Source organism: Scyliorhinus torazame, chromosome 1 (assembly GCF_047496885.1).
Source record: "Scyliorhinus torazame isolate Kashiwa2021f chromosome 1, sScyTor2.1, whole genome shotgun sequence".
Taxonomy (NCBI): domain Eukaryota; kingdom Metazoa; phylum Chordata; class Chondrichthyes; order Carcharhiniformes; family Scyliorhinidae; genus Scyliorhinus; species Scyliorhinus torazame.
The window spans coordinates 246,834,016-246,848,647 of record NC_092707.1 but is presented as its reverse complement, the minus strand read 5'-3'; the positions used below and the strand labels follow the sequence as shown (position 1 = coordinate 246,848,647).

The 14,632-nt window shown below is 43.2% G+C and overlaps 1 protein-coding gene across 3 annotated transcripts in view; it reads right to left on the bottom strand.

Annotated features, from left to right (window-relative positions):
* LOC140420246 (son of sevenless homolog 1-like) overlaps positions 1-14,355 on the bottom strand; it is a 450,340-nt gene extending 435,985 nt beyond the window's left edge. For all 3 annotated transcript variants that reach the window (XM_072504285.1, XM_072504288.1, XM_072504295.1), the window contains exon 1: positions 14,081-14,355. In XM_072504285.1, coding sequence (XP_072360386.1) covers positions 14,081-14,167 — 87 coding nt within the window. In that variant the 5' untranslated portion in view covers positions 14,168-14,355. The remainder of the gene's footprint in view (positions 1-14,080) is intronic.
* Between the last annotated feature and the right edge of the window lie 277 nt (positions 14,356-14,632).

The following is a 14,632-nucleotide window of genomic DNA, read 5'->3' as shown; positions in this document are numbered from 1 at the left end:
GCGGCTAGAGGCGGCGTCATGCAAAGGCACCAGCCGAGGAGCACTGGTAACGGCATCGCTGCCATTCTTGCTGGCACGATACACCACAAGCCCAGTGGTGACGGCGGCACTGAGGATCTGGGGTCAGTGGAGAAGGCACAGGAAGGAGGAAGGGGCCTCAGTTTGGACCCCAATACAGAATAACCATAGATTGGTCCCGGGCAAGCTAGACCTGTTCATAGATGGGACTTTCCCTAGCTTGAAGGCGCTGGAGGAGAAATTCAGTCTGCCCCCTGGTAACGCCTTCAGATACCTCCAAGACCGTGCCTTTCTCAAAAAACAGGTGGTGGCATTTCCGTTGCTACCCCCTCGCAGGATACAGGACAGGGTGGTCTCTGGCATCTGGGTAGGGATGGGGAAGGTGTCGGACATTTACCAAGAACAGGAGGCGGAGGAAGCCCCAGTGGAGGAACTGAAGGGCAAGTGGGAGGAGGAGCTGGGCGAGGAGCTGGATGAGGGCCTGTGGCTGATGCCCTAGGCAGGGTGAATTTCTCCTCATCATGTGCCAGGCTCAGCTTAATTCAGTTTAAGGTGGTACATCGGGCACACATGACGACAGCGAGAATGAGCAAGTTCTTTGGGGTTGAAGACAGCTGTGCGAGGTGTTCAGGGAGCCCAGCAAACCATGTCCATATGTTCTGGGCATGCCCGGCGCTTAAAGAATTCTGGCAGGGTTTTGCGAAGGCTATGTCCAGAATCTTAGACACGCGGGTGAAGCCGAGTCCAGAGATAGAGATCTTTGGGGTGTCAGAGGATCCAGATCCGGGAGAGCAGGAAGCGAAAGAGGTTGAGGTTTTGGCCTTTGCCTCACTGGTAGCCCGGAGACGGATCTTGTTAATGTGGAGAGGCGCAAAACCCCCGAGTGTGGAGACCTGGGTTAGTGACATGGCTAGGTTTCTCAGTCTTGAGAGAATAAAGTTTGCCTTGAGAGAGTCCTTGCTGGAGTTCTCCCAGCGGTGGCAACCTTTCCTTGACTTTCTAGGAGAGCGTTAAAATGTCAGCAGCAGCAGCAATCCGGGGGTGGGGGGGTGAGGTGGGGAACTGTTCATTTTATGTATACTCTCTTTCTGTATAATGATAACAGTCACCTTGTTTTGTTAAATATTCTTCTTCTTCATTGGTTATGTAAAAATTCTGTTTGAGAAAAACCTTAATAAAAACAAATTAAAAAAAAAAAAATATTGTTTAGAATAAGGCTTAAGAAAAGCCTCCACCATCATCTGGTAAAGCTCATGGATGGCCAAAGCCCATTACTATTTAGCCATAATTATCATGACTTGAGAAACAGTTCTAAATGCATGGAGCTTTGTCTTGATGGCTAACGGTGGAGCTTTAGTTAATACAGGAGCAAACTCAGATTTTGAAGGATAGCAATATATTGGATTGGACTTCCAATATTAACTTTATGAAACAGATCAGATAAAGGTCCCCCTCAGAAACCACACTGTCTTCGGCTCTAAAAAGTTAAGAATTATAGCCAAATGAACTTCAGTCAGGTTCAGTTTCAGTGGTAATAAATGCTGAATGCACTCTAGACTACCTCAGAGGATGGAGATTGTGGTTTCAGTTTCTTTTCTGCATTGAAATCTTTGCTCTGACCATATACAAAAATGTCAATAGTGCTTAAAAGGAATCTTCATTATTTCCTTAATAACATCTAACTTTCTTTGATAACACTTAACTGTATGTATAGTTGATTATTTCTTTAAAAAAGACCATGTCAAAGTCAATTTGAAGATTCAAGCAAAGAGAAAGGCATCTCGACCTCCATAAGTATAGTTCCACTTCAAAAAATACCAAAGAAATCATTACCTCCATGAGGCGCAGGGTGAAGGAAGAAAACTAGTGAGGGAAAGAAAAACATTGCAGTGGTATTTTGGAGTGCTGCATTACTCTGAAGCCTTCAATTCACATCTGCCAATCCTCATGCAGTGAACTTCCAAACTAAGTGATTTAATCAATAAAACACTATTTGCCTATAGGAACACAACTCTTAAAAACTTGGCAAAAAGCATGGAAAAATAAGTCGAGAGCAACTGAGAGAAAATTAAATCAGAGAGATGCAACACACAAAATGAAAGGTTACAATTAGGCTTTTAGAAGCAGGGAGAAAAATGAAAGCACAGATGGATCTAGGAAGGGAGGTCCAGAGAGGAGGAATATGCAACAGAATTTTCCAATTGTGGAACACAGGGAAAGGACAATAAAAAAACAAACTGGTGTTAAATGAGTGAGGATGCCTCTGAAGTCTTAGGGCTGGTGGGCATTACCAAAGTAGAGGTGGAAAAGGATGGTGTGGCATTTGAAAGCGAAGCTGGATCTCAAAAGACTGAGGTATGGGCTGTTCTTAAAGTTCAGAAAGGACAGAGTTGAAGGAAATTCAGGATTTTGTGCAGCAGAGATCACAGGCCATGACACTATGGAAGCCAAGGCCAGAAAGACAGCAAACAAAATAATTAAAAGTTGATAAACAAGATCAAAAAAGCACAATTGCAGGTTTCGCAGTTGCATGAGGGAAGTCGGAGCAAAGGCAGACAACTGCCACAACTCTTATCGGTACATAGACGACTGATTTGGTGCTGCATTCCCCTGTCTATACCTGGAAAAAATTATCTTGCTTCCAATTTCCACCCATCTATCACCTTCACATGGTCCTTCTCCCAAACTTCCCTTCCCTGACCTCTCCATCTCCACTTATGGGCATAGATTGTCCACCAGTATCCATTACAAGTCCACCGACTCCCACAGCCACCTTGATTACAACTCTTCACATCCCTCATCCTGTAAGGACATCCCTCATCCTGTAAGGACTCTACCCCATTCTCTCAGTTCCTATGCCTCCGTCACATCTGTTCCAATGAGGTCACTTTCCAAAACAGAGCTGCTGACATATCTTCCTTAATCATGGGTTCCCACCCACTGTGGTTGACAGGGCTCTCAACCGTGTCGACCCATTTCCCACACCTCTGCTCTCACCCCTTCCCCTCCATCCCAAAGTCAGGCTTCTCAACCGTATCTGACCAGTCTCCCGCACCTCTGCTCTCACCCTTTCCCGTCCATCCCAGAACCAGGATAGAATCCCCCTTGTCCTCACTTTCCACCCAACAGCCTCCGCATTCACTTTCCACCCAACAGCCTCCACATTCAAAGAATCATCCTCCTCCACTTCCAACAATCCCAACATGATCCCACAATCAAACACATCTTCCCCACATTTCCCCTGTCAGCATTCCGCAGGAACTGTTCCCTCCGGGATACCCTGGTCATTCCTCCATCACCCCCTACACCTCACCCCCCTCCCACAACACCTTCCCATATAATCGCAGAAGGCGCAACACCCACCCCTTTACCTCCTCCCTGCTCATCATCCAAGGACCTAAACACTCTTTTCAGTTGAATCAGCGCTTCACATGCAGCTCCTTCAATCTGATGATCTACTGCATTTGCTGCTTCCAATGCTCTCTATATTAGAGAGACTGAGTAACCGCTTTGCTGAACAGCTTCAGTCTGTCCACAAGCAGAACCCAGACCTTCCTGTCGCTTGCCACTTCAATATCCTCCTCTCATGTCCATCCCAGGCCTGCTGCAATGTTCCAGTGAAGCCCAATACAAACTGGAGGAACAACACACCAACTTCCAATTAGGCACGTTACAGCCTTCCGGACCGAACATTGAGTTCAACAACTTCAGAGTGTGAACCCGCTCCTCCACCTTCACATTTTTATTTCTATCAATTTCATTTCATTTCTTCCACTGACTCATTTTCCCTTCCCCCTTTTCATCCCGCTTTCCATCATGTTTTTCTCTTACCACCGCCACCCCTCCCCCCACCCCACCCACGAGGGCCATCTGTTCTCTGTTCCTGGTTTTTCTTTGACAGTTTACCTTTGTTCTGCCATGAACACATTCTGATCCCTTAATGTACCATTATTACCAACCACCCTTCTTAGCTATGATAACCACAATCTACATTCCCTTCGTCTTTTTGTCCATGACATCTTTGTCAATCTCTCCCTAACCTCCACCTACTGTTGGCCATCAATCCAGCCCTTCTTGCTCCCCCGCTCCCACAAGTTTAAATTTCATCCTATTTCCAGTTCTCTGTAGCTTGCACAAAGAGTCATCCAGACTCGAAACGTTAGCTTTGTTCGCTCCCTACAGATGCTGTCAGACCTCCTGAAATTTTCCAGCATTTTCTGTTTTTGTGGCAAAGGCATACCATGCTTTGGAGCTGCTAAAAAGGTTTTCGTACCAGGCCTAATTCTGTGGAGGAGCTCAGTTCTTCTATTTGCACTTGACTAATCAAATTGGAGCCAACAATTTAACATTACTTCTGTAAGATTCCTAAGGACACAAGACATTTATTCACCTTTCAGGTGATTATAGTTTCTTTCTGAAATAGACAGAAAAGATCCCATGGCACGAATTTGAAGAAAAGCAGAGTACTTCTTTCTGTTGTCTTGGACAAAATTTATTCATCCATCAATCAACATCACAAAACATATTATCGAGTCAGTAACTCATTGCTGTTGTGAGATCTTGTTGCATGCAAATTAGCTACCATATTCCCACATCACAACAGTGCCTACACTTTAAAAATGTTAATTGACTGTAAGGGTGCATTGGGAGGTCTTGAGGTCGTGAAAAAACATTGTATAAATACAAGTTTTTTCTTTCTTCTTCCAATACATTCTGTGGTTATAAATCAAGAACATTGTGCACAAAACAAGTTTCCGTATTTCCTTTTGGTTATAGACTGTTTGTAAAGTGCACTTTTGCAGATGAGCAATATAATCCAGAAGAATCACTCATAATAATGTTGCTTCTAGGGCGGCACTGTGGTGTAGTCATTAGCACTGCTGCCTCACAGCGCCGAGGACTCAGATTCGATCCCGGCGCCAGGTCACTGCCCATGTGGAGTTTGCACATTCTCCCAGTGTCTGCGTGGGTCTCACCCCCACAACCCAAAAGATGGGCAGAGGTGGTGGATTGGCCACGCTAAATTTCCCCTTAATTGGGGAAATTTTTATTGAAAAATATATTGCTTCTGTGGTATAGAAGCCATGTATTCAAGATTTAGAGGATTCATTCAGATACAAATGTGTATTTAAACAGGAGTCAATCTTTGTTAAATCACCAGATTGTACAATGTGTTGATTTAACTCTTGGTGACTTTATCTTCCAAATAAATAGATATAAAGATATCAGCCAATCACCACCAGTATGCACATGGAGTTAATACTGAGGCTGGGATATTAGACCAGGATGAGCAGATATAATTTAGTCCCCAGTTTTATACATTCTTAACATTTAAAAAAATAAATTTAAAGTACCCAAGCCTTTTTTTTCCATTTAAGGGGCAATTTTAGCGTTGCCAATCCATCTACCTTGCACATCTTTGGGTTGTGGGGGCAAGACCCACAGACACTGGGAGAATGTGCAAACTCCACACGGGGCAGGATCAAACCCAGGTCCTCGGCGCCATGAGGCAGCAGTGCTAACCACTGCACCACCGTGCTGTCCTACATTCTTGTCCTACATTCTTAACATCTAATACTAAGTCCAAATTCCAAGTTAACATTTATAAGCAAAATTGCTGATGTAAACTTATTTGCTGCAATATACCATTCTGCCGTTGGCAGAATTCCAGCTGCTCGAGTGGAGTTTATTGAGTGAAGAACGATGACCAGAGTGTGTTCAACTTCAGCCGGGGGGTGTTAAGTTTCCAGAACAAGTAATAGAACCGAGGGTATGAAAAGCAGCAGGAATCTAACTTCAGGCACAGCAGACCTCCCTGATGGGATATATGGCCCCCGAGCAGTAGTCAGGATGTGGGGTAGAAAATAAATCAAGAGACAGAAAAGGCATACATGATAATAATCTTTATTGGTGTCACAAGCAAGGCTTACCTTAACACTGCAATGAAGTGACTCTGAAAATCCCCTGGTCGCCACACTACGGAGCCTCTTCGAGTACACCAAGGAAGAATTCAGAATGTCCAATTCACCTAACAAGCACGTCTTTCGGGACTTGTAAGCATCCGGAGGAAACACACATAGACACAGGGAGAATGCGCAGACTCCGCACAGACAGTGACCCAAGCTGGGAATCGAACCAAGGACCCTGGAGCTGTGAAGCAACTGTGCTAACGACTATGCTACCGTGCCGCCCATGGCTGTTAAGTTTCTCATCCCCATAGCCCCTGATCCCCTTATTAATCAAGATCATATCTGTCTCGGTCTTAAACACATGCGTGACTTGGCCTCCAATTCTGCTGTAATGAGTTCCACAGATTCACCATCCTCTGGCTGAAGACGTTCCTCACTGGGGTGGCACGGCAGCACAATGGCTAGCCCTGTTGCTTCACAGCACTAGGGATCTGTGTTCGATTCCAGGTTTGGGTCACTGTCTGTGCGGCATCTGCACCTTCTCCCCTTGTCTGCGTGGGTTTCCTCCGGGTGCTCCGGTTTCCTTCCACAGTCCAAAGATGTGCGGGTTACGTGAATTGGTCACGCTAAAATGCCCTGTAGTGTCCAAAGGTTAGGTGGGGTTGCTGGGTTATGGGGATAGGGTGGACTTAGATAGGGTTCTCTTTCAGGGGATGGTGTAGTCCCGATGAGCCAAATAGCCTCCTTTTCAACTATAAATTCTATGATCAATGGTCTCAGTTTTAAAGGGTCGTCCCTTCAGTCTGAGGCTATGCCCTCAGGTTCTCGTCTCTCCTAGGAGTGGAAATATCTTCTCCATGTCCACTATATCTAGGCCTCTCAGTATTCTCTAAGTTTCAATGAGATCCCCCCTCATCCTTCCAAACTCCATCGAGTAAAGACCCAGAGCCGTCAACCGTTCCTCATATGACAAGCCAGTCATTCCTGGGATCCTTCTTGTGAACATGCCCTGGATTCCCTCCAAGGCCAGCAGATCCTTCCTTAGATACGGGTCCCAAAACTGCTCACAAGATTCCAAATGCGGTCTGAGCAGACCCTTTTACAGCCTCAGAAGTACATCCCTGCTCTTGTCCCAAGCCCCCTACCCCCCCCCCCCCATTGCTTTTTTAGTTGTCCTCAATTGCTGTCTCATTACGCATCACCACATCCAGAATCACAAGTTTCCCAGTGGGCTCTACCATAACCTGCTTCAAGAAAACAACTTTTAGACATTCCACAAATTCCTTTTCTTGGGATCCACTACCAACCTAATTTTTCCAGTCAATTTGCATGTTGAAGTCCCTCATGATTTGATTTGATTTATTGTCACATGGACCGAAGTACAGTGAAAAGTATTTTTCTGCGGCCGAGGGAACGTACACAGTACGTACATAGTAGACAAAGAGAACAATCAACATTGATTATTGTAATATTGCCTTTCATATGGGTGGCACGGTAGCACAGTAGCTTCACAGCTCCAAAGTCCCAGGTTTGATTCCCGGCTTGGGTCACTGTCTGTGCGGAGTCTGCACATGCTCCTCGTGCTATGAGGGGAGGTTGAATAAACTCGGTTTGTTCTCACTGGAATGACAGAGGTTGAGGAGCGACCTGATAGAGGTCTACAAAATTATGAGGGGCATAGACAGGGTGGATAGTCAAATACTTTTTCCCAGGGTAGAGGGGTCAATTACTAGAGGGCAAAGGTTTAAGGTGCGAGGGGCAAGGTTAAGAGGAGATGTACAAGGCACTTTTCTTTTTTTTCTTTTTTACACAGAGGGTAGTGGGTGCCTGGAACTCGCTGCCGGAGGAGGTGGTGGTGGAAGCAGGGACGATAGTGACATTTAAGGGCCATCATGACAAATACATGAATAGGATGGGAATAGAGGAATACGGACCCCAGAAGTGTAGAAGATTTTAGTTTAGATGGGCAGCATGGTCGAAGCAGGCTTGGAGGGCCAAAGGGCCTGTTCCTCTGCTGTACTTTTCTTGGTTCTTTGTCTGCGTGGGTTTCCTCCGGGTGGTCTGGTTTCCTCCCAGTCCAAAGATGTGCAGGTTAGGTGGATTGGCCATGCTAAATTGCCCTTAGTGTTCAAAAAGGTTTGGTTGGGTTATGGGGATAGGGTGGAGGTGTGGGCTTGGGTAGGTGCTCTTTCCAAGGGCCGGTGCAGACTCGATGGACCGAATGGCTTTGTTCTGCACTGTAAATTCTGCGATAGTCTATGATGATCGATATGCGGAACAGGCTCAATGGACCGAATGGCCTAATTCTACTCCTATATCTTATGGCCTCACGATACTTGTGCAAAATGATTATGAGGAGGTAAGATTCTTGCAAAAAGTTTGGTATACATGGAAATTCATGCCATGATTAATATGTGTAAAGTTGGATATTTTGACACAAAAAGATGGCAGTTTATGGAACACAATGTATGAGATGTCAGATGGACTCCACCATGGATCCTCTGTGGACCTAAAGGCAGTGCATTTGCACCGTGTAGGAAAAGTGAGTCCATGAAGTATAGGATGTATGTGTCAATGAGCAATGGCCAGCACAGTGGCGCAGTGGTTAGCACTTGCTGTCTCACGGCGCCGAGGTCACAGGCTCTGGGTCACTGTCCGTGTGGAGAATGCACATTCTCCCCGTGTTTGTGTGGGTTTCGCCCCCACAACCCAGAAGATGTGCAGGGTAGGTGGATTGGCCACTCTAAATTGCCCCTTAATTGGAAAAAATGAATTGGGTATTTTTTTAAAAAGTCAATGTGCAATGGCCATTCTGTAGTGGAAAAGGAGTTTCTCATTCGAACTCCCAAAAAGTGATCATGCAAAAACCAGTTGAGAGCACAGGTTTAACACAAGAGAGAGAAATGGGTGGCCAACTAGATGTGCAGCATTGAAAGACATGACTCATATGCAGAGAACCCAATCGACAGACAAGCACAAGTTGAAGAACAATTCAGATGGGTGGTCCTAAATAGCAACATGAACACCTGGGGGGTGATGTGCAGATAGACTGCAAACACAGGAGAAATATAGTAGTGGGGGATTCTATTGTCAAAGGTACAGACAGCATTTTTGCAATCTTGACCAACTGCCAAATTATGCCAGGGAGGGAGTCCAGCCTTAATTTTAGTCCACATTAGAACCAATGATAGAAAGTCAATTAACTAACACTTTGACACACACAAGGAATGGTAAGAAATTCCAAATGGTACATGACACCACTGTAAAACTCTCACCTTACAGTCAATAGGTCATGGGTTCAAGTTGCGAGGCAAAGACTTGAACACAGAAAATCAAACCTGAAACTCCACTGTAGTACTAAGGAAACACTGCACTGTTGGAGGCAAGTGGTGATGTTGAACCAAGACTCCTTCTTCTGTCTGAAGAGGACATAAAAGATCCCATAGCATTATTTTGAAGGGCAGGTATCCTGGTCCTCTGGTCAGTAGTGACCCATCAATCAGCACCACAAAAAACAATATGGTCATTATCACATGCTGGTTGTGGGAGCTTACTGTGTCCAGACTGGCTGCCGGCTTTTCCAATATTGCAACATTAATTACAGGCTTCATTAGCTGTAAAGAGCTTGGGTCTTCCTGAGGTCATGCTGTGACTAGCTCCTGGATCTCTAACTGCATAGCATAAAGAATGTCAAAAAGAGGTCAGGCACTTTTCACAAGTTTGAATTCACCTCAAAGAATTCAGCAGTATCGACAGAAAGATACAATAACAAAGTACACATTTTAATCAAGATAATGGAAAATTTCTTCAGGTTCGCTAATTTGGAAAATGATCAGCTGAATATAATAATGAACGTAAAGATAACTGGGTTATTAATCCCATAGCTCAGTGTTAAGGGGCTGCATTCTTTTAATACAATGTCCCTTTTTTAAAAAAAACATATTTTCTGGAAATATGTAAGGACACCATTGATGAGAGATAGGAAAAAAGTAATTTTTAAAAGTCAATCTAAATTATGAGGATTTTTCAAAGTGCAGTGGTTTAATCTGTTGAGTGACATTAATTCTAATTCAAATTATATAACCCCGCCATCACACTCTTGAGTCCAAAATGCACAAAATGAAGAAGCAACAGTGTGCTATTAATGTCAGAAATTAATAATAAAGTGCAGCACGGTGGTTAGCACTGCAGTCTCAAGGCATTGAGGTCCCAGGTTCGATCCCTGCTCTGGGTTACTGCCCGTGTGGTGTTTGCACATTTTCCCATGTTTGCATGGGTTTCGCCCCAACACAAAGATGTGCAAGACAGGCTGAACATGCTAAATTGCCCCTTAATTGGAAACTCCAAATTTAAGAAACTAAAAATCAATAATAAAACGCTCCTAACCATACGTCAATTTTTTGGGTGGTTATGCACAAAGAATATTCAAAGTAAAATGTGTTTGCGGGCTGTCTAATAAGAATGATCATAAATAATATGTTGTGTCAGAGGTTGCAGAAAGCATTATAAAAATGTTGGGGGAAGGGGTGCAGTTTGACTATAATTATTTTATTACAAAAGGTGGACCTGCAGCACTAACCTCTCCAAAAATGTTCTTCATCCCAAAATGCAAAAAATGCTGTTTCACTGAAGGCTAAAATTTCAGATTAGCTCCCTCTGTACATCTTTGGAATGGGTTGATTTTTTTTTTTTTTTAAAAGGCAACCCACTATCTTCCATGCCCACAAAAAAATAATTCAGCAGATGATCTAATTTCTCCAGATCCCGAATGCCTGAGATGCAATATTAAAATGGGTCTTTATGGAGCTGAAACTGGCCTAATCTGATCAGTACAAATCGCTATACAGTTGATTCAACACCAAGGTTGTCAGTGTTGGAAACCGAACATCAAGGTCACGACCTACAGCAATGACCAGTAATGCCCAAGTTACTCAATACTGAACGATCGCAATTAACACTGAGTCAACAATTGCCTTTTCCATCACTTAATTTCCTTTACAGTCGTTCCACCTAAGCAATTGTTATTAGGCAGTCAAAAAAAATCCATGGATTCTCTCACCCTCCCAAAGTGGCACAGATGTCACAATCCTCTGACCTTTGGGAACCCTGGAAAAATTACCCAGGTCATGTCCCATAGCTATTATGCTAGGTGTCCCTGTACCTCAACATCAACTTGTAGTTTTTATAGCATCATTTAAAATGTCCCAAAGGACTTCACAGAAGCATTATAAAATAAAAAATGAAACAAGGCGCATAAGGAGATATTAAAGCAGATGGCTAAAAACTTGGTCAAAGAAGAAGGTATTAAAGGAGGACAGCAAGGTAGAGAATCATTGGGAGGAATTTCTAGTCCAGCCACCTCCTGCAATCTCAAGCTAAGGTAAGGGGCATGTCCACTCTCAAGATAATGTGTTCTGAACCTCAACCCAAAAAACTCAATGCCTGACTTTTGGGGAATTTTATGGAGTTATGGCAACCAGACATTAGAAAAATACCCTCTATACTTTCCAAGTAGTAACATGTACCATACCTAATTTATTTTTGAAATCAACAGACCAAGTATTAAATGGTTCTTCAATGATGTCTCCGGAGACAATTATATTGATAAGAAATTGGTACGGTTATCGGCGAGAATGTGAAAAAGAGATTAAAATTACACCAATCATGATCTTATTGAATGGCAGTGAAGAGCCAAATGGCCAACTCCTAATTCATGTCAGTATGTCTCGACAAAGTTCAAGAAAATAACCTTGACATCAAAACAATCTTTCAAAATCAGAGTATCTGTATAAGATATGGCATGCAAGTGTTTTTAAGTAAAATACTTTATGTTTAACATGCATAGTAATTACTTTAGAAATGCCCATAATCGTAAAAGGAAAATGTAGTTATTTGCAGACTCTTTGCAGATCGATAATGCCAGGAGAAATTTCACAATCATACACTGAAGTAGATCTAACGCATGCGAGGAGCTTCCAAAACTAAAAAGGGCTTTCCATACGGTAAAATCTGCAAATCAGTGAAATTCATTGGTAGCTTACTATTTAAGGAAATGGAAATCCTGTTAGGATACAAATTCTTTATGCACACATAAAACAGATGGAACAACAAATTCTACAGTTGCAATTCATGGAATAAACAAATTCACAGCACAGAAGGAGGTCACTTGGCATATCATGTGAGAGCTGACCACATACAAGTTGCCCAATTAAGTTCCACTCCCCTAATCGTTCCTCATAGCCCTTTGCTTTTCAGGTGTATATCCAACTCCCTTTTGCAAGTTACAGTTGAACCAATTTCCAGCTCCCCTCCAGATCACATTAAAGCTCACTGTTTAAAACAAAATCCTAAATTTCCCAATTTCTTCACCATTCAAAATATCTTATGGAGGACACAAAAGTAAGAACAAAGTTTTAACAATTCAATGTGATCTAAGCATTTTAGAAATTATGCTTAAAAAAATGAATGTAATTATTATTTACAAAATCCATAACATTTACTCAAGAAACTATGTAATTCACTTTTAATTTTTAAATACATATTTACTAATCATTGAAAGACTAGGACATACATTGAAGGACCCACTATTTTCTTTAAGTACATTATGATTAGATGAGAGATTTTCCTCCTTGCAACAGTTCATAATTGACACTGCAAGACGAATTGCTTCAGTCCCACCAAATGTACAACCAAGTACCGCTATCACATTGAAGTTCTAATGGTTCAGTAGGCCAAAACTTAGTTTTTGTTGTTACACCAATCATGTCAATTATTCATCAAGACTATCAGCTTTGCAACTGAGGTCCACACGAGGATCCCAGAGGTCTACAGACCAAATAAAAAATCTGGTTCACCTGGAACCAAGCATACAACAACAAAGTGACTCAGGAATTTTGCATTCTTGCTGCTTCTTTATTTTTGTGGTAATTATTTCATTAATATTATTGTCTTTTGCAATCAAAACACTTCTTTGTTTCTTTGAGTTATGACAGTATTTCTGAAGAGAATAGACTGGAAAGACAGGATAGAAGGGAATACAAAAAAGATTGAAAGTCACTGATCTAGGTCAGGTATGTTATTGGAGTGTTTTGTAAATCACGTTACAAAAGATTTCAAAAACCTTGACTTAATCATAGAGATACTGCACTATATAAATTATTTTAAGCTTGTCACCTAAAAGTGAAACACTGACCAGTCCTCAGCAGGGCCAGGCCAAGCTATCGTTTAAAAAAAATATTAAGTTTATTCCATAAAATAAAGAATCGTGTATTTCATTTTGTCGTATTGATATTTCTGCATTTTTGTCTAAATCGAGATTTACTTAACCAAAATGATGTTCCAAAGCTGACAGAATGGGGAAGTCGGGACGTGTGCCTTACCTTCTCTTTCCTCCCTACTGATATATCTCGCCCGTACAACACCCCCCATCATCCACATATCAGACTACCGGCTACCTTTTCAGTCAGGAGTTCCATAATTTGTCTAAAATAGAACCTTCCACTAAAACGGTGACGCACCAGGAACAGAATTTTAAATCTCAGTCCCGCATTCACTTTCATCCTCTTCACTGTCACTGTCCAACGCGCAGGCGAAAACCACATGATGAATAGTGTAGGCTGATTCCAAGATTCTCCCCGCACCCCCTCCCCTCCAAAGTAATTTGCGACACAGTAACCGCAAGGTTAACTAAGGAAGAAAACCAACAAATCAGGTAAAACTTCTCAAAGGGGTAACGTGCGAAGGCTAATAATTGTGTTAAACAGTGCACAGAAAGAAAAGTTGCTCTTCGGGGAGAATGTCACATCAGCAAAATTACCCAAACCCACTGTACACTGTTACAGAAAGACAAATTCACCAAATTAACATGCATCTTATTTGTTGAACCAGCCGACAGCAGCAGAGGAAACGACATATTCCTTTCAAAACAGTTCTCCATTCCTACTGACGAAAAATTGAAGTGTTTTACCGCATACGCTCGTAAAATGGCATTTTTGCATTTGCTTCAGTTGCTATTGAAAAACATCAAAATGCCGAGGCAATGTTTGGGTACGTTAAGCCTCACATTTCACAATACTAAAAAAACACATCGCAATAAACCTCGTAAATACATTACTTAATATATAAGCAACACAAAAGGGGAGGGGAGGCTTTACCTTCCGTAGAGCAGCGACGAGCAGACCCCGCCATTTGGGTGCATTGTCCTCACTGAAGAAATCGTACTGTTGTTGTGGCTGCTGCATGGTGCTGCCTCCGGCCGTCGGACGCACACCCGCAGCCTTTTCTAGTCAGAAAGAAGATTGGACGTTTCTTCTTCGATCGCCACTCCTAGGACCGATGTCGAAATTATTCTCTTTCCTTCCTTCCTCCCTCTCTCTGCCCTACTTCTCAAGCATTCGCCGACTGCTTCTCATTCCAGTCACACAGCAGCCCCCCCCCCTTTCTTCCCTCTCCCCGAAAGTTTCCAAGTGATCGTTCCCCCTCCCCGTCCCCCCTCTTTTTTTGCACCCCCCACCAGTCCCTTTCGTTGTTGTCGCTGGCACTCTCGCACGCCGGGGACACCATTCGGCTGCGGAGCAAACGGGGAGACGCTGGGCACACAGCAGCCAGCCAACCAACGGCTCAGGCTCGAGACGGAGGGACGGCGCGGTCTCGAGACGGCTCGAGACCAAAAGTCAACGGTCGCCCTGAAACACGGGAGGAGGAGG